This window comes from Apus apus, chromosome 1 (genome assembly GCF_020740795.1).
Source record: "Apus apus isolate bApuApu2 chromosome 1, bApuApu2.pri.cur, whole genome shotgun sequence".
Taxonomy (NCBI): domain Eukaryota; kingdom Metazoa; phylum Chordata; class Aves; order Apodiformes; family Apodidae; genus Apus; species Apus apus.
Genome location: NC_067282.1, coordinates 158,251,089 through 158,269,428, shown reverse-complemented (window position 1 = coordinate 158,269,428; position 18,340 = coordinate 158,251,089). Strand labels below are relative to the sequence as shown.

The following is an 18,340-nucleotide window of genomic DNA, read 5'->3' as shown; positions in this document are numbered from 1 at the left end:
TGGATCCAAGTAAGATTTACTGGGAAGAGTGATGTCAAGTGACCTGTGACACAGGGCCAGGGGCTCAGACGAACATTTGGATTGGCACTTGTTGATGCTGGAAGGCCACAGCATCCTGAGTAAACATTCATAGCTCCTGTGTCTGCTCAGGCTCAAACTCAGCAGATACCAGGACCCACAGTTGTGGTAGGAGGCAATTATCTTACCTAACTTAAATAACAAATGTCCTGGGTTTTGTAGACTTGAAGCTCAGCAAGGTGCTCAGGAGGAGCCCAGCAAGGTGCTGCTTAGCAGCTTATCATAGAATCATAGAATTAGAGAATGGTTTGAGTTGGAAGGGACCTTAAAGGTCATCTAGTTCCAACCTCCTTGCATGGGCAGGGACACTTCCCACTAGACCAGGTTGCTCAAAGCTCCATCTAACCTGGCCTTGAACACAACATCCCTGGGCAACCTGTTCCAGTGTCTCACCACCCACACACTAAAGAGTTTCTTCCTAATGTCTAACCTAAAACTCCCCTCTTCCAGTTTGAAACCATTACCTCTCGTCCTATCACTACAATCCCTGGTAAAAAGCCCCTCCCCAGCTTTCCTGTGGGCCCCTTCAGGTACTGGAAGGCTGCTATAAGGTCCCCCCGGAGCCTTCTCTTCTCCAGGCTGAACAGCCCCAGCTCTCTCAGACTGTCTTCATAGGAGAGGTGCTCCAGCCCTCGGATCTGCAGTATCTTCCCTTGCTGAGGATCCTGCAGCTCCTGTGAGGCTCTAGAGGCACAGGAAAAAGGTGGTGAGGAAAATGCAATCAGGCACATCACTCATGGGCTGCTCAAAGTTGGAGTTTACTGTAGGTTAGGGGTTGACTTAAGCCTACTATTGGAAATCAGTGATGCAAAAACCTCACAGTTTACCCCTAGCAGCACTTAGCCCAAGGAGGTCTGGTGGCTGCAGCCTCTCAAAATTTCATTCACCTTGAAACTGAAAAGAGCACCTGCAATCTCATACAGATGTTCCAGAAAGACTGATCTTACTTATTTTAGGCTGAATCTGAAATAACGAGACATGTTTGTTCATGTAAGTTTATGTTTCTGATGAAGTTGAGTATGATGCCTCCTACTGAGAGCAATTTCAAAATGTAAGATCCTGTTTTTTTTTTTTAAGCTCTCTTTCAGCTACTGTTTTTTTTCTGGGACTTGAACCATCACCTGAGGATGTGGTATATAGAAAAAAGCATGATACAGCTCTGGAGTTAAGCTCCTGCAGTGTCTAAGCAGAGACTGTGTGGTAGGGAAGGTCTCTGCACTCTGGCTGAGGTTTTTCTTCAACCTTTCAAATGGACGGTGGCTGCAGAAACAAAAGGGCTTAACTTTATGGAGGTGAAGTATAAAAACTATACATGGAAAGCATGAGGAAAGTAGCATAAAAATAATTATTGATATAAGCAGATAACGTAACTTGTGGTACAGAGCAGAGTGCTTTAGTGAGCTAGACCCAGGGACAACAGTCTCATTAATAGATATTTGAAAACTATCACAAATATGTATGAGCTTTATTATGACCTTCTGATCTCCCTGAACCTTGGGCATGTATGTTAACATCCAAAATATATAAGCTACCCCATAGAGTATCTTTGTTCATGCTTTAATCAAGCCAGGCTAACCAAATAAAACAGGTTTTAAAACAACGTCATGGCATTCCTGGCACTAGCTGAGTTTTCCTGCAAGCAGATGTTGCACCAGATGTGGGCGTGGACCCTTGTTTTTATAGAGGTTTGAAGAATATCTGAAGCACGTGACTGCACAGTCCATTCAGCTCAAGATAGCACTCATAAATCATGTCAGTGCAGGCCTTTGGGGAAAGCTGTCAGGGTAGGAGTGCAGGCACCTCAGAAATGCAGCATGCAGCCGGCTTGGTGCCTCTCAGCTCGGTGTAGGTGTGGTGTAAGCTGAGGCCACCATGCTACAGTGTGTGCTGGTGGTCCTTTGGTCCCAGGCAGCCAAAACTGCTGAGATGAGTGGGAAGCAATGCCCAGCACCTCCTCTCTGAAGTGCCTAAGGCATTTGAGAGCCTAAGATCACATAAGGAAAACCTCAAATACTCTCTGGCTGGAGAGTACAGGCTTTCATGGCCTGAAACTACTGATGTGAGGGGATTCTGCTCTCACACATGAGCTCTGACAGGAACCTCAAACCACGTGTTTGCCCTGACAAATCCAGTAGCTGTTTGGAGTTTGCCCCAGGACTGTAATTAGTGGCGGGTTTGCAGTTAGAGGATGTGGTTAGGCTTCAGCTGGCTTCAGTGGTTCCTGAGGGCTGGCTGTGCTGTCCTGCCACTGCGCAGTCTGCAGCGCTGGTACCACGGTGGCTGTGCAGCTGCCAGGGAGGGCACACCCCACTGTCACTCAGCAAGATTTCAGTCTGTTTGCTCTTCATCACCTCAGTGACCATGCTCACCACGCCGGCTGCCACGGTGGCTGGGAGTGGGATGAAGGTCACAGCGCAGCAGGATGGAACTTCTGCCTGCTTTGCTGCTGAAGGAGCCGTGTTGTTTAGCCAGAACATGAGGCTGAAGGCAAGTGGTTTAGTCTAGAAGACGTAAGTCTGGCTGCTCTTACACTTGATTTTAATTATTACCTGATTTTATACAAAATGGAACAACTGAGAGATTGAGGTATGCCTTGCTACAGAGAGCCTCAAGCTGAAAAGGTAGGGACTTAACTGGGCAGATAAGGGAGAAACAGAGGCCAGAGATGCTGTAAACTAGCAGCAGAAGAAAGAAGTTGAATTGGGAGCTCACACACCGTGGGTGGGTGTCCTATTCCAGGTTTTCTGGCCAGGTTAGATGTCTCCCTGCTAGCTTGCCAACAGCCATGAGTCCTCTCCTCAGAGCGTGGCAGGTCAGAGACACGCGAGGGCAGCCCCACACCAGTGCTGTGGCTGCCCCCTGCAGCACAGCCAGTAGCCCAAGAAGATTTCCAGCTCATGCTGGACCCCCACCAGCCACAGGAATCAGTGGCCAGTGGTGCCAAGGCTGGTGGTTGTTAAGCAGGTTGTTAACCATGTCATCACCACATGGTGATGTGAAGTCTGAATTTTTACTCTTTGCTTGCAAAATAAAGCCTGTGCCAGAAGCCAGTGTTGCAACATGGAGCACACGATGACATGGGGTCCTCAGCAGCCAGGCAGGCACCGGGTGAGCCATGGGAGTGTCTTGGAGCTATTGCTTCAGCACTGGTTCACATTCCCTGCTCCTACACCTCTTCCTCCTCCCCCTTTCCTGACTCCTGTTCCACTTGTTCTCCTTATTTCCATGTCAAGCTTTTGCCCTATATTTTCAGCATCATGTATGACAGGAAAACAGATTGCTACAGTCGTACGTGAAGCCTCAGTTTATTTATTGCACGTGTGAGCCCATAGCTCTTTGAAAGCTGCATTAAGTGTAGTCTATCACCAGAATACAATATATTTTTTCTGGAGCAACGATCTCCACAGCACATTTTTATGCACACTGCTTTTCTGATTTGTGAAACACCTGCTCTAAAGATGTTCTTGCTATGCAAGAACCTGTACCTCACATATGATCTGCAACAGAGAGGAGAATTTAGTGTAAAGTTAATTTTGCTCATAGCGGAATGAAGGGGACCACAGCAGTTAGTTACCCAAAGGAAAAAAAAAAAAAAAGATAATATCAAACCTAAGCTGTTTGGTATCATTGGCACAGATGAAGAGAAAGCAAGTGAAGAGCTGACAAGACAAATACAGAAGGTTCTGTGCAAAACATCCACTGGTTTCAGCAGGGGTCCAAATGTTTTAGGTTTGGAAGCTCAGGAAATTCAGTCAAAACTACACTGTTGTGACAAAGTTGTCTTTCATATCTGAGAAACCTAGTGAGCCATCCCTCTACTATCTGCACGTGGTCCTGAGCTAGACAGTCAGGTCCTTTGTGTCACCTGGAAAAACCTTTTTGAGTTCAATTAGAACAGACACCCTCAGGCAAGGTTCGGGAAAGGATCTGCTCTCTACCAGAGTACCACGGCTGTTAAAGATCATCCTGATGCCTATGGTCATGACCAACACCCTTATTAATTTCCATTGATCCCAGGGTGAAAGCTGTTGGTGAAATGGGTCTTGATTCAGGGATGTGTTCCCTCCTGTACTTTTCTATGTAAGGTTTAGCCACTTCCCAGACCTGCAAAACAAGAAAGTGAAATAGCAGAGTCAAAGGCAAAGCAAAAGGTCAGGTAAGAAGACATCAATGCACAAGTCTGGGAAAACCCTGTAGAAAAGTTATTGGCATGAAAGTGAGAATTACAGGCCCATGTAGACATGCTGTACTCCAGGTTTAGGGAAGAGTGTGTGGATGGAGTTGACAGGGGACAGGAAAAGGTGGAGCTCCAGGGGTACAAGATGAAAGCATTCAAGGTGAAAATGGTGAGTCTTGTCTGTTACCAGGTTAATGCTCTCTGTGCAGCAGCTGGGAGAGAATTGCTGTTACTTGCTACAAAACCACTTGGTCATAAAGGGGCCTGTCCCCTTTATGCATAATGGCAGCTGGCATGGACAAAATAAAAAGGGAAGGGACAGAGCTGGGGTTAAAGCAGAAGAGGAAAATTTTCTACATTGACTCTCCTTTGACTTTGCTCTGTAAGGGCTGCAAGGCAAAAAAGGGATTTTTCTTCTCCCATTTGCTTATTCTCCTCAGTTCTTCTGTTACTAATGTTTTAGAAACAGATAAAATAGATAGATCCTGCAGCTGTACAAACTCTTGGCCCAGGTTAACACATTTAACCACTTCTATTCCCTCATTTACATCCTCTTATTGCTTCCAGATGATGTCCAAGGGCCTCAAGGCTGGGGAACACTCACAGTGCCAGGAATGAGGATCACCATCTGGAGATACTGCCCGTTCCTCTGGACATCTGTGGGGCTATAGGACCCTGCCCTCTAACAATTCACAGTTGGACTTACATCTGGACCTTGCCAGATTTAATACTGTAAGCTATCTATTACACGGGGCAAGTTTAGGAATGGATTTATAAACCTATCCCCCTAAAAGGAAGGAAAACCAAATCTCAGGGAATGTGGTGGATTTGCCCCAGGCAGTGGGCGCTTTTAGCGAGGCCATCCAGTGAAAGCACGGAGGGTATTTCCACAGCAGAGCTACACCAAACGCCTCTGGAGAGTCCTACTGCGCGTGCTGAAAGCCAACACTTGCCTTCTGCTCCACCAGCAGCCTGTGAACTGCTTCGATGTCCGGGGCCATGAAGCGATCCTTCATCCAAGGCCTGTAAGCAGACGCATTGTGAACATTGGCCAAACATTAACCACTGCTGCTGGAGGCTGGTCTCCAGAGGGGTAACCTCTGGGGGAGGTGCAGACCTGGTCTTACCTCACAACGGAGCGCACAAGGTCGTAGACCTTCTCCAGTGGGGTTGTTGTTCTCAGAGGGCGCAGGAATTCGATGCCCTGGCAGGCCGCGAGCAGCTCGATAGCCAGAACTAGGAAATCAGAATGGCAAAAGGAATTTTCGGCAGGTAGAACTCAAGGCGAGGATTCCCTTGTAAAGCTACCCCTGGAGTTTGTTCCGGCCAATATGCTGTCTGTTCAGGCAATGTGAATACACCGGTGGGTCGACGCACCCCAGAGAGGCCCCCAGCAGCAGGATCCTATGGATGGTGCCAGGACCCAGCATCTTAGCAGGCAGATTTTGGGTGTTCTGCTGTACAGATCTTTCAGTGTGCCAAGAATTCCTGGCCAGCGGAGTCTTAAATCCATAGGAATCTCTTCCACGGTATCTTGAATACTCAAATTAATGGCCATAATAAATCAGAAAACCTCTTTAGGATAGAGAAGAAAGGGGGCTGAGCTATAAATAAAAGCTCCGCCAATGAAAATTGCAAGGGCCCATGTAGAAAGCATGAGTAGAATTACAGAGCTTTGGAAGAGGGTCTTCTGTCTAGAGGAGTTTGCACCATTTGCCCACCCCACACCTGATCATTACTGGCATTACTTTCTCATTTTCATGAACCAATTCACGAGGAACTGGGTGAATCAACTGAGTCCAGGACACACTGTTTCTCAGCACATTGTTGAAACACATGGTTTCTCAAACTCATGTATCTGCACACAATAAATGTATTTCTGTAGAACTAAGTCTCAAACGTATAAACTGAAGTGGGTGAATTCAGTATTTGTGTGCTGTGCATTACTCTGCTTTTCCACTAACAGCTGACATCTGTATCTAAGCTCACCATCTGCCAAATAAATAAGTAAATAAAAAGCAAGAGAGCAATCTGTCCTTGTAAGCAAGAGAGGAAATTTTTGCTGAGTGTCCTGCAGTAAGCAGTTTTGTTTCACAGGAAACACTCAGTGCTTGATTTACCTCAATTCTGGTAGAAAGATCCAAATGCTTATAAAAGTATGTACTTCATATATTTTTTAGATATTTCAGATGCAATAACTCCTTTTTTGTTAAAGTTTATCTAACAAGAATGGTTCTAATATCTTCACTTAGTTACATACATAAGGTCTGTCTGGAAATCACCATTTTAATTTTACCTTGTTCCACATGTTCAATAACTCTCAAAGCTTTTCTTGCAGCCCATCCTCCCATGGACACGTGATCCTCAGTAGCAGCACTGGTTGAGAGAGAATCCACAGAAGAAGGGTGGCACAAGGCTTTGTTCTCAGAAACTGCAAAAATCCAGCACAATGAATGTAGGACAGAATGGGTATGAGGCAGCAGAAGCAATGGCCAACCTGGAGCAGAGAGCCTGTCCACAACCTCAGGCCCAACTATGGCTCCTCTTTCAAGAAGGCATTGATGTTTTAGCTGGACAGAGTAATTCATAATGAACACCTTGAAAACTACCATTGCCTATGAACACATTCACCAATATCAGTCTTTAGATGCAAATATTAACCAAATATAGAAAGACTGCTCACTGCTCCTCTGTGTCCAGGGTTGGGTTGCTCTGGCTCTAAGGCCTGGTGGAAACTGAAGAAAAAGAGTGGAGAGTGTAAATGAAATACAAGCTTGGGCTTGCCAGTTACTTCAAGGCAACTCTTTGTAAAGAGCATCACTTCCCTCTGTTTTTGGTCACAGACATGGCCCCTAACCCTGATTTCAATAAGAGAGCTGGACACCACCATCTGGTCTCATTTGAAGACGAGGCACTTGCAGAATTTGCTCCAGGAAGGTGCTGTGGGAGCCTGTTACAAATTCTCTTCCATCCTCCTCACCTTGCTACCAGGTTGCCCACATCCATCCTCCAGGCATGCACACGCCTGAAGGTGGGAGGACTCCAGCTCTGAAGGCTGCATGCAAGAGTTGGAGTAATGCTCTTAAACTGTCCCCAAAAGAGAAGGGAAAATGGCTGCAGGCACCATCCAGTGACAATTTGAGGCTGAAAATTGTTCTTCAGAAGAGATGTCTGCATTCACAGTGCCCTGGCTGCAAGCAGACCTTTCCTTTCTGAAGCCCAGCAGGATGCTGTGTAATGCTCTGGCCAAATTAGGAGCTGCAGAAAAGCAACAAGAGCAACAGAGAGGTGGTGACACCAATTGCAAATAGGCTGGAGTGACACAGTCCAGGGCCAGAGCCCAGCTGGCACATTCAGGCAGGCAATGACAGGTCCCAGGGAGGCTGCATGTGGGTGCAAACTGTTGGGTCTGGCAGCCACAGTTGCTACCAGAGAGGAAGAGAGAGACCCATCCAGCAGCTCTGCAGAACAGCTGCAATTTTTTTACAGCATTATCTATTAAGCCTGGGAGTAAACAACATTAGCTGGTACACAAACAATTGAGAAACTGGCACAGTGACTTTAAAAATACTAATGATACCTTATTAAAAAAACAAAAAACAAAACAAAACACAAAACCCACAAACAAACAAAACAAAACAAAAAACCCAACCCCCCCCCAAAAAAAAAAAACAAAAAACAAAAAAAAAAACACACCAAAAAACGCAGACCTCACTTTTAGCAAAATTCCTGGCTATTTTGACCAGTGAAAGATGGTTTTAACCCACGGACTCCTGGTGTCAGCACAGCAATGATTAGGAGGCAGGGCTGTCATTTTCATTCCCTGCAGCAGAGACCACAAACACTTCAGAATCTCTCACTCCAGACTGCAGAAGTGAGCTGCAAAACCTGAAGCCAAGTAACAACTGAGGCCTGGAGCCATCCTAAAATCTGCCCAGCTAAAATGAAAAGCTTCCAGCCTTGGAACAAGGGGACAAGTACTTCAGCTCCTTTCCCAGCCCCACTTCCCAAAAACAGCCTCTAGGCAGGGGTCCTTTATTACATCCATTTAGGTAACTGACTTTTTTTCCTGCAGGATGTTTATCTACACATTTGTCTGACTTGCTCTCTTTCTTTGTCTGTTCACATCTCTTTTAATTTACCATCTTCTCACAGCATATTTACCTCTATGTTGGCTCATGCTTTCCTGAACCTATGAGCTGTGATACCCCAGGGATAAGCTGGCTTCTTGTTGCCTTAGTCATGAGTACTAGAGGAAAAATGTACTAATGCTTATTTTTTGTGCGCTCTTCCAATAACCAGCCCTGGGAACTCCAGTCTGCTGAGGACTGTGGAGCCTGGTATTGATGTACAGACCTGGCTATCAAATGCAGACACTGAGTACTAGGGTATCAGGGCCAGCTTTGAGAAACGTGGTGCCCCTGTGCTACTGAGAAGTGAGGAAAAGAGGTATCCTCTGCTTACAGACCATAACTACTCAAGCAGAGGTTCCAGGTTCAGCAGAGTGGCTTAGACAGTGCCTGCACTGTTTGCTGTTCATTACAGCTGTATCTGAGCTGATTTGCAGGTTCCTGTCACTGATTGCAACCAGAGCTCTGATGTTGGTGACTGTAAATCAGAGCATTCCCTGCCAATCCCATAAAGATGCAAGCAGGCAAGCATTCCCACCACAGTCCACCTAAGGGTTTCCACACTCAAGAGTGCTAAACATGCCCATTCCATGGTGCAGTGCAGAACAGAAAATCACAAGCTGAAATAATTGCAGCTGCTCTCAGTGCTCAAGCTGCACCCAAACAGCACAGAGTACATGGAGAAGAGATGGAAAACAGGAATGAGATGCCTTTGTATCTACTATCAGATTACAACTGCCTCAGTATAAATTGGTCTTTCTGGCTTGCTCTCCTGAAGATACTGCTCAAGCACTCACCCAGGGCAGCTGCTGTGCAGTGTGCAATCATGAAGCCAGAGTTCAGACCTCCCTCAGTGACTAAAAATGCAGGCAGTTCACTGAGTGAGGGGTTGCAGAGCCTCTCAATTCTTCTTTCACTAATTGCAGCAAGTTCATGCACACCAATTGCCAAATAATCCAAAGCCTATAAAAGAAGATCTCATTAAACCAGATGACAGAAAAAAAACAAAACAAAACAGAAACTAAAATGTGGTTTTTTTTTCCCTTTGTCAAAATGCTTAATTACCTTTGCGGGATATTCACCGTGGAAATTTCCTCCAGAAATGGTCTCTGCTCTTTCAGCAAACACCATCTTTAAGTAGAAGCTAAGGCACAAACACGAGTGAAATACAGTTTACATAACAGATGTCTGTCAGTAAGCAGAATATCTTAACTGAAGGAATATTTGTGCTAATAGGCTTTTATTTGCAAGTACACTATATTACCTCTGCATGCTCACTTTTCAGAAAATGAAGACCCAATCTCAATTCTCCAAATTGAGAGAAGACTGAGAGGGGTTCTTATTGATGTATACAAATATCTGAGGGGTGGGTGTCAAGAAGGAGGGGCCAGTCTCTTTTCAGTTGTGCCCTGTGATAGCACGAGGAGCAACGGATGCAAAGTGGAAGACAGAAAGTTTCACCTCAACATGAGGAAGAACTTCTTTACTGTAAGGGTTATGGAGCACTGGAACAGGCTGCCCAGAGGTTGTGGAGTCTCTCTGGAGACTTTCACAACCTGTCTGGATGCATTTCTTTGTGACCTGCCCTAGGTGGTCCTGCTCTGGCAGGGAGATTGGACTTGATGATCTTCAGACATCCCTTCCAACCCCTACCATTCTATGATCTATGATCCTGTGAAACCTGTAAATACAGTTTTGATGCGTATTTTTCCAAATAGATTGCATAAAATGGGGTCTTTGATTTGGGGTGGTAAGGGGTGCAAAGAAACACATGCATTTGGATCCTAGCATAATTCCTCAGATCCTTGGTAGATTCTCCCTATTTGGATTTTAGACAAGGGTACAAGCAGTAATGCTTATCAGATATTGAGATAATGTACAGCATCACTACACTGCTGAGAGGAATCCAGCCTTGCTCAGTGCAAGAACTGTGCACAGGGTTTACCAGGCTGAGCCACCATGAGGTTCAACAGCCATTTGTCTGCCTTCCCTGAGTGCAAATCTTGCTCTATAGTGCATGTTTCACTTTTGTTGCACCAGCAGATGTTTCATATGACAAGTTACCATCTGCCTACATCCATTTGGTTTCCAAGACCCGTCTATCTACATATTCAATATAAGTATATTGAATCTAATCTAGGAAACATTTAACATGCACTAAACCACATACACGTGTGGTTTCCTTGCCCCAGCACACAGGAAGAGAAGTTGCTGTTGCAACCAATGCTAGTTATTGACCAAAACCAGTTAAGACTTTTTTGCCTTCTGTGTAAAAAAACTATATAGAAGAAAATTATAAAAAGGGCCAAGCAGAATTTTACATAGAAATAGAGTTATCAAAAAGATACAGGATTGTCTGTGGCACTGTTGATTTCAGTCGTCATAATGTCCTTCACAAAAGCAATTGTATCATTTACAACTCCATGGACCTAGAACAAAAGACATAAGCACCTGAGCTCAGTATCTATACTTTGTTCATCTTCAGGATGCTGACTGAGCTTCAGGCACCCTCTGTCCATCATCCCAGTCTCTACATCCACACATTAAGATGGTCTTGGATTTGCTTTTAAAATTAGGAGCATCACTGTGGGATACTGCCCATCCTAGACACCCAGAAGATTAGATTCAGCAGTATTGCTGAAAGGGTAATTGGACTACATAATTTTTTTACACGTTTGGGTTTGTTTACTCTAAATGGAAGATAATTATTCAGTGGCAGAAGTGTTATGTGGGGAGAAGTGGCCTTACAAAGCCCCCACAGAAAAAAACCCCTCTCATTAATTAAGTAATGCTATTCACTCCACTAACGTAATAGCTTTGCTCATGTTAAAACTCATGGGATTGGGTTCTTCTAGTAAGTTTGAGATACGACACTCTGGCTGCTTCTGGAAACACCTTTTCCCAGTTCCACACTGCAGAAGAAATACCCTTCAAAGCCTGCAACCCCAGAAACCAGCACCTTCCCCTGCTCCCAACACCTGAACACAGCTTTGTTAGACACTGCCATTGGTGCATGGATGGGGTCAATGAATTACATGTTTTCATTAATACTAACTTTAAAATGAGGGAGAATCAAAATAAAAGCACTTCCTCTCAAGGAGTCAGACAATGCATAATTGAAAGTATTTCTGAGGTGGGAACTTTGCCATCATTTATCTAGTGCTATGAAAGGAAATAAAAGTCAGTTTTCACCTGAGGGCAGCAGCGCATTGTGTACGCGTCCTGAACTCGGTCACAGAATCTATGGCTCTCTAGAAGGAACAAGGAAGGGAAAAAAAACAAATATTCCTCACGCAAAAGCATACGGCTTCTGTTGAAGGACTCAGCTTGTCCTGGTAACCTGAGAGATTGAAGGTTAAGATCGCTCACCTGCTATTTCTGATGGATGATGGTCAGAATCTAGGAGGGACCTGAATCGAAACGCCACCTCGACCTGCCCTTGATGTGGGCGCACTGCGTGGATATCTATAGAACAAGGTAGACTGTTAGGTTTTGCCTCCCTTGTCAACAGCTGTGAAGCAGAGAAGCACGAAAGGCCCAGTACCCACCAGTGTCAAAGGCCCTTGTTGTACCCTTCAAGACTTCAAGTGTAAGGGCAGCGATGATGTCAGCTTGTCGAGCTATAGCACCAGCTCTTTCAACCGCTTCGCATCCCAATGAGGTGATCATTTGTGTCCCATTGATGAGAGCCAGACCCTTCACAGAGAGAGCAGATGTTAAGCAAATTCATTGCAGCTATTCCCAATGCTGTGATAATTCTCCATCTCTGTGATAATTTTCCTTTGAATATGAATGAGCTGAAGACCTTTGCTCAGCTTTCTGGATCACCCTGAAATCATAAAATGCACAGCTTGACTGGGCATCTTTGCTACATAAATTGTCTATGTTCATGACCTTATGAAGTCACTGTAGACACCCTTGGAGCTCTACTAGTTCCAAGCAAAAGGTTTATTTAATACTATTTTAAGATCAAGTAAGAAAAGTACAGGAAATATTTATTCTTTTTCAGTCCTTTGGAAGTGGAATGCTTCTTTTATTAATTTCTTTTAAGCTATTAGTTAAGCCAAAGAAGCTGTGAGCATGGGGAGTGCAAACTCAATCATAATGAGGAAGTGGAGAATTAAAACAGCATTAGAAGTTACAACTGCTTTAAAATATTGAGTTCAATTGAAACTAGCTTCAGGTTTGTTCTAAGCAAACATAAGACCCACGGTAGGCTTCTATTTGCCTTTAGGAGATGCTGGATTTGGCTTCTTGCTCCTGGTGGTGTTTTACAGCTATCTTATCAGCCCCTTCTCAGAGATCTCTGTAGCCGTCAAATCTTGCTTAGAGTGAGATTCATGTCACCCAGTTTTAATGATCTAGAACTCAGATGCCTGGTTCGAATCAGTTATCTGTTGTGGTCAAAGGGCAGATAGGTACCTCAAGAGGGCTTCTTTGACAGCTGTTTCAGGATGATACAGAGTCTTTCCTGAAGATGCCTGTCTCTCTTCACCCACCAGAGAAACAATCCAAGCATCAAGCTCAGGTCTGACTTGTCAAGTCCAGTAGGGTGACACTATGAGAGGTGAATCCTTCTCCCAATAATGATTCATTAATATCCTTCTAGAGCTTGATTTCAAGTGACCATTAATTTATTTCATGCTTAAATTGTAAGTATAAAGCAACTAGTGATTGGCTATGCTTGTTTTCTATCAGGTGGCATTATTATACTTTCTTACCTCTTTTGGTTTCAAGGTAATTGGTCTCAGACCATGGGCTTCCAGGACCTGTGATGTTTAATGACAAGATAATTAATGAAAAATATTTTTCAGTAATTCAGTCACTAAAGATTCTAAAACGTAAATGTTTGCGTAAATAAAAATATTAACAAATTCCTTAAGGGATGGGACAAAAAGAGCTTTATATCACAAACATTTATTTTATTTTTTTTTCTGCAGAAATAAAGAACACAATTTTTTTGGGCTTCCAAACTAGCATCTCACTTCCCAGGGCCAGTAAAAGAAGGCAGTAGGAGCACTGAAGCAAGATACTGTCACAGACTATTAACACCTACCATGTATTAGCTCACAAGACATAGTAATAGGAGAGATGGCTGAGAACATCTTGGGAACCTAGTTCTGCCTTCACCCTGCCTCATAGCAGGTTAGGCTTGGCATAAACTATTCCTTTATAACCGATTCCCCAACCCTTTTCTATGGAAAATCTACAATGGAGCTGAAGATCTAGTAATAGTACTTTCATAGCTGGTATCATATCCTGTCCCTCTCTCCATGTCCTAAACAATGTCACTGTGGTATCTTGTATTGCAATACTATGGCATGATATTTCTTTAGGACTTAATAACATGCTGAATATTCAGTTCTGCTCCAGTGACATGCAGGTCAGTTATTCCATTCTCATGGGTCCACCCTTCTCAAGGAAGAGGATGAATTGATAAATGCAACCTAGTCCCAGTTCAATCTGGTACAAATAATCAAAAAACTTTTACATTATTATTATTCTGAGCCAAAGCTCTTTCTTGCAAGGCTACATGCAATTTGGCAAATGAACCAGCAAGCAGAAAAGAAGTGATCAGCTGCACAAATCTTACGTATTTAGCATCAGCCCAGCCACTCTTTGGGGACCACATCTTTCCCTCTCCAATTAATCCCAGAGCAAGATGAGAGAGGGGGGCCAAGTCTCCGCTGGCTCCAACTGTCCCTTTCTCTGGGATATAAGGAAGGCAGGATGCTAGAAAGAAAACAAAAATGTCTCCTGTTGGAACTTTCCCCCTCAATACACTCCTTGGAAAACAGAGAAGCCAGCATCAATATGGTCACAGTAACATCCTTCAGCGTGGTCAAGGGCACCAACAGGACTGCTCTCATTACAGACTGGGATTTGCCCCTAGTCACAGGCTAGCTGCGGTTTATAAAGAAATCAGTTCCCTCCTGCTTTTAGTTCTGCATTTAGGGTTGGAATGGGGGGACCACAGCCCGGCATGGTTGCGCCTACAGCCAGACAGCTGGAACATCACTCCCCTCAGCTCTCCATAGCAGGGTGACCACCTGATGTGGACAAATCTACCTCCTGAGCCTTCTTCCCCCACCCTAGTCCTCTGAGTACTGAACAAGTGGAAATGAAGAAATGGAGCACAGGGAACTGCAGAAAAATCAGGGACCAACATATGCTGTTTTCTACATGGTAATACCTTCATCCCCAAATCCTGGCATCTCTAAAGATGTTGGCACACACATTAGCACACACCCACTTGAACAAAAGTTAGAGACTTGATGAGCCCTTGTAGAAGAGCTCACTCAGAGTCAGAGTCATGTTCTTAGGCAAGCTTAGTCTAATTTCCTGACCTCTCAGAGGCTCATTTCCCAAACTTCTCACTGTTACATCCCTTTCTCTCAGCTTTTTCTGTCTATTTTTCTCATAGCCCAAGTTCTTCAACAGAAGAACTGTCTCCAGTTGTGAGCTTGTACAGTCAAGTTCTAGTCCTGATCTCTCACAACTACCAAGATGGAAGACAAACTTTTCTAGATTGACCCATTAAACTACACCCTTTAAAGAAACAGTTAAAAGAAAAAAAAAAATTTAAAAAAAAAAAAAAAGGGAAAGGAGGATTTTCTTTAAACATCTTTTACCATTAAATGCTTCAATAACTTGATGGAGCGTTTCTAGGGATATGCCACTGTATCCTTTTGCTAGGACATTGATTCTCAGCGCCAACAGCATGCGAGATCTTTCTGGGGTCAAAGGTTTTCCCACACCTGAAACAGTAACACTCTGGGTTACTAACTGTCTACCAACAGCAGCAAAGGGAAACACATAAAGCCATTTTTCATTACCTGCAGAATGTGAACGAACCAAGTTCACTTGAAGCTCCCTATGGAAAAAAAAAATTAAATAGGTAAAAACCCAAATAAGTTTTATTTTGAACAAAACAGAGGGAAATACCGAAGCAGCCCTCTCATCTCACTACATAGGATAAATGTACTGGTTGAACTGCTCCTTCTTCTTCCTTTCCTGAAAAGAAGGATGGAGAAAGCTGCACACACAACTTACCTCAGCTTGCTGTTTGGGATGACAGTCCTGGCAAACTTTCCAAACCCGGTGGTGATTCCATAAACAACTGCAAGAAACACACACTGCTGGTTAAGGAGGAAACTCAGTGAAGTTTTCTAAACAATTAATAGTTAAGAGATGAAAATATTTACCTGTCTGTTCCTTTACAATCCTTTCAATCACTTCTCGTGATTGTTTGACTTTAGCTTCAGCTTCCGGTGTTAGCTAAAATGTGAAGAGTTTAAACATTAGTTTATCTGTCATTATTGCATTTTCGTTGTAGAAAGATAAGCATGTAATTTTTAGCTGCATTTGTTCAGAATCTTTACCTTTATCTTGTAGAGCCCCTTTCCTAAATTGACCAAGTCCTCCGTCGTTAAGCTGTTGCCATCTAAAGAAATATACTACACCAAAGAATCACCATTTAGTTTGGGATACATATATGTACCAAGTTGCTTAATAAGCAGAATTAAAAAAAACACCACCAAACAAAACTCAGCAATGACAGGAAGCTCACTCACACTCATTTATAAGACAGGAACTCACTAACAAAATATAATAACATTATATTAGGATCCTAGGCCCAGCCAACCTCACAGCCCAAATGCTGCAGTAGCACAACTCTCAGCACATTCTGGTGAACAGCAGGATTTTGTTACCCAGTTGTAAAATTGTTGGTGATTCCTACCTGTTCTGGTTCTCGGTATTTGCTGTATCTGAGAATTCTGTGAAGGAAAACAAAGGGCAAACAGGATTTCACAGGTAGTGGCCATTCAATTACAGCTGGCAATGTGTTTTAAGAATGAAGGAACTCTAAAAGAACAGGGAAATCTAGGAAATTATAAATCAGGAATTATAAAAAATGTTCACAACATGCTCAAAAAAGGATACAAATGAACTCCTTCTGGCTGAGATGGTATGAAATCTGGAGACATTATATCCCCTTCTATAACTAGAAGAAATACACAAAACCAAACAGGATTAAGTTGTATTGTACATATAAAGGAATTTGTTATTCCTTGCAATATACACCAGTAAGAATTCTCATTTGCTGTTAGCAGCCCTAAATATATTTACATACTTCTAGGAAAATAAAAAGGGACTATGTAGTTTATTTAAGGTACTCTGAAGGCCAAAGAGCTGCCCAGCCTTTGGACATGTGCTCCATAGCCCATACAATCATATAGCACATTTGGTATCACATACAAATTATGTATATGGAATCCTCTAGCTTCCATTTCTTGTATAGTTCTATACTGAAAAACTAAGGGTGCATTTCAGTATTTTTCCATGAAAATCACAGACTCTGAGATGTGATTTTAGATCAACTAAACTCCGGTTTGCTGACTCAGATGCCAACACAGACACTGCCAAGCATTGCCCACGGTTTTGCTTACCCACTTCAACAAACTCATTGTCTTCTAGAGCATCCTCCACCGTATCATCAAGATCCAGCAAGCCAAGTCCCTTGCACCTTCGAATGAAAAATTTCACCTCTTCCACCGAGGCAAATCCCCCGTTGTCGGGTTTGTTTTTCATGTACCTCCTGACAGCCTCCTTCCCCAGCCACCGGATGGTGTTGGTGCTGTTCAGGCAAGGCACTGCCAGCCATTCCCCTCGGACGTGTACCGTGTATCTCGGCATGCTTTCTCTCCACTATTGTCCCTTGTCCGAGAGGGCTGCAGCCTGCAGCTTCCCTGCATTAGCCACTCAGCAGCCTGGAGAGCAGTGTCTAGCTGGAGTCCGGTGTTGCAATCAGATAGAGGAAAATCCACCCCCAAAATTCCCTCCTTTGCAAATAAGGGAGATCGATGGACCCAGCTGACTTCATCCAATCAAACCAAACCCAGGGAGCACACCCTTTTCATGGAAAGGCAAAAAACTACCCCTATTTCCACAGGAATTTTTTTCCAAAGATCACCTCAGGAACACAGAAATTAAAATCTAGGAGCTGGAGTTGATGTAGATAAATAAGAAGATATATAAATTGGGGTAAGCTGCAATGCAATTCTTCTAAATACTTAAGGGTTTAACAAAAGTTAACAGATCTGTCACCTGGCAGTAGGTCACACTAATGAAAACCTCCATGAGGGGCAGGACTGGAAGAGTCACCCTGTTACGGAGTGGTCACGATTGCTAGGACTGAAAGGAGACTGGTCCACACCCGTACATCTCAATCCAGAGTAGGCTGAGAGCAGGCAGTGCAGGCAGCAGACTTGCTTTGCTCAGTCCCATGCTGACATTAGATAACATGATTTTGTAGTGTAGGTGAGGAAAAGTTGTTACCCTTTCCCTTCCGGTCTGGAAGGTGTTGCCTGAACAGGCAGCACAAATACCAGGCCACACCTGCCCACTGCCAAGGCTGGTGCTGCTACACCATGCTTCTTACTGCAGGCAGATGCAAAGAGAAGATGTGGAGAAATACCTGTTCAGATGGTGCCAAAATAAAGCTCAGCAATAACCATGTTGACACAGCAGCTGAAAATACCTTTGCCTTTAAAGACAGAACAATAACAACATTCCATGCTGCCCACAAGTGCTGGCAGACAAAGGGGCTATTATGAAGCGCACTTCCCTGCCGTGAATTACCTCTGGGAATTTCAACTTGAGACCCAGGGGTGAGAGTCTCTGTGTGGAGACATTGTGCCAGGAAAGTAGGACAACACTAGCAAAACCCATGCTTGCTGCTACTTTTTTTTTCCTAGGTCTGACAGTTAAGAAATCAGGATTAGCTGGCAGCATGAACTCCAACTGTCAAATCACTATATATGTGATGGACTTCTATGACAAGATGTTACCCCTCAACTATTAACAAAAACATTCCTGAACAAAGAACAGGAGCTTCCATTGTGATCCAATAGCTTGAATCGGAATGTGCTAACACCAGATGCTCCCTCCTCCT

At 43.9% G+C, this 18,340-nt stretch overlaps 1 protein-coding gene across 1 annotated transcript; it reads right to left on the bottom strand.

Annotated features, from left to right (window-relative positions):
- Positions 1–3,367: 3,367 nt before the first annotated feature.
- HAL (histidine ammonia-lyase) lies at positions 3,368–17,195 on the bottom strand. Its single transcript, XM_051608905.1, has 20 exons — positions 16,836–17,195; positions 16,330–16,390; positions 16,127–16,154; positions 15,768–15,842; positions 15,591–15,663; positions 15,439–15,505; positions 15,222–15,259; positions 15,018–15,143; positions 13,979–14,118; positions 13,107–13,154; positions 11,934–12,081; positions 11,755–11,850; positions 11,578–11,636; positions 10,734–10,814; positions 9,451–9,516; positions 9,183–9,348; positions 6,552–6,686; positions 5,383–5,491; positions 5,209–5,278; positions 3,368–4,182 (listed from the first exon to the last, which is right to left on the bottom strand). Exons 1-20 carry the CDS (start codon positions 17,080–17,082, stop codon positions 4,033–4,035), a joined length of 1,983 nt encoding a protein of 660 aa, XP_051464865.1. The 5' UTR covers positions 17,083–17,195; the 3' UTR covers positions 3,368–4,032.
- Positions 17,196–18,340: the final 1,145 nt, after the last annotated feature.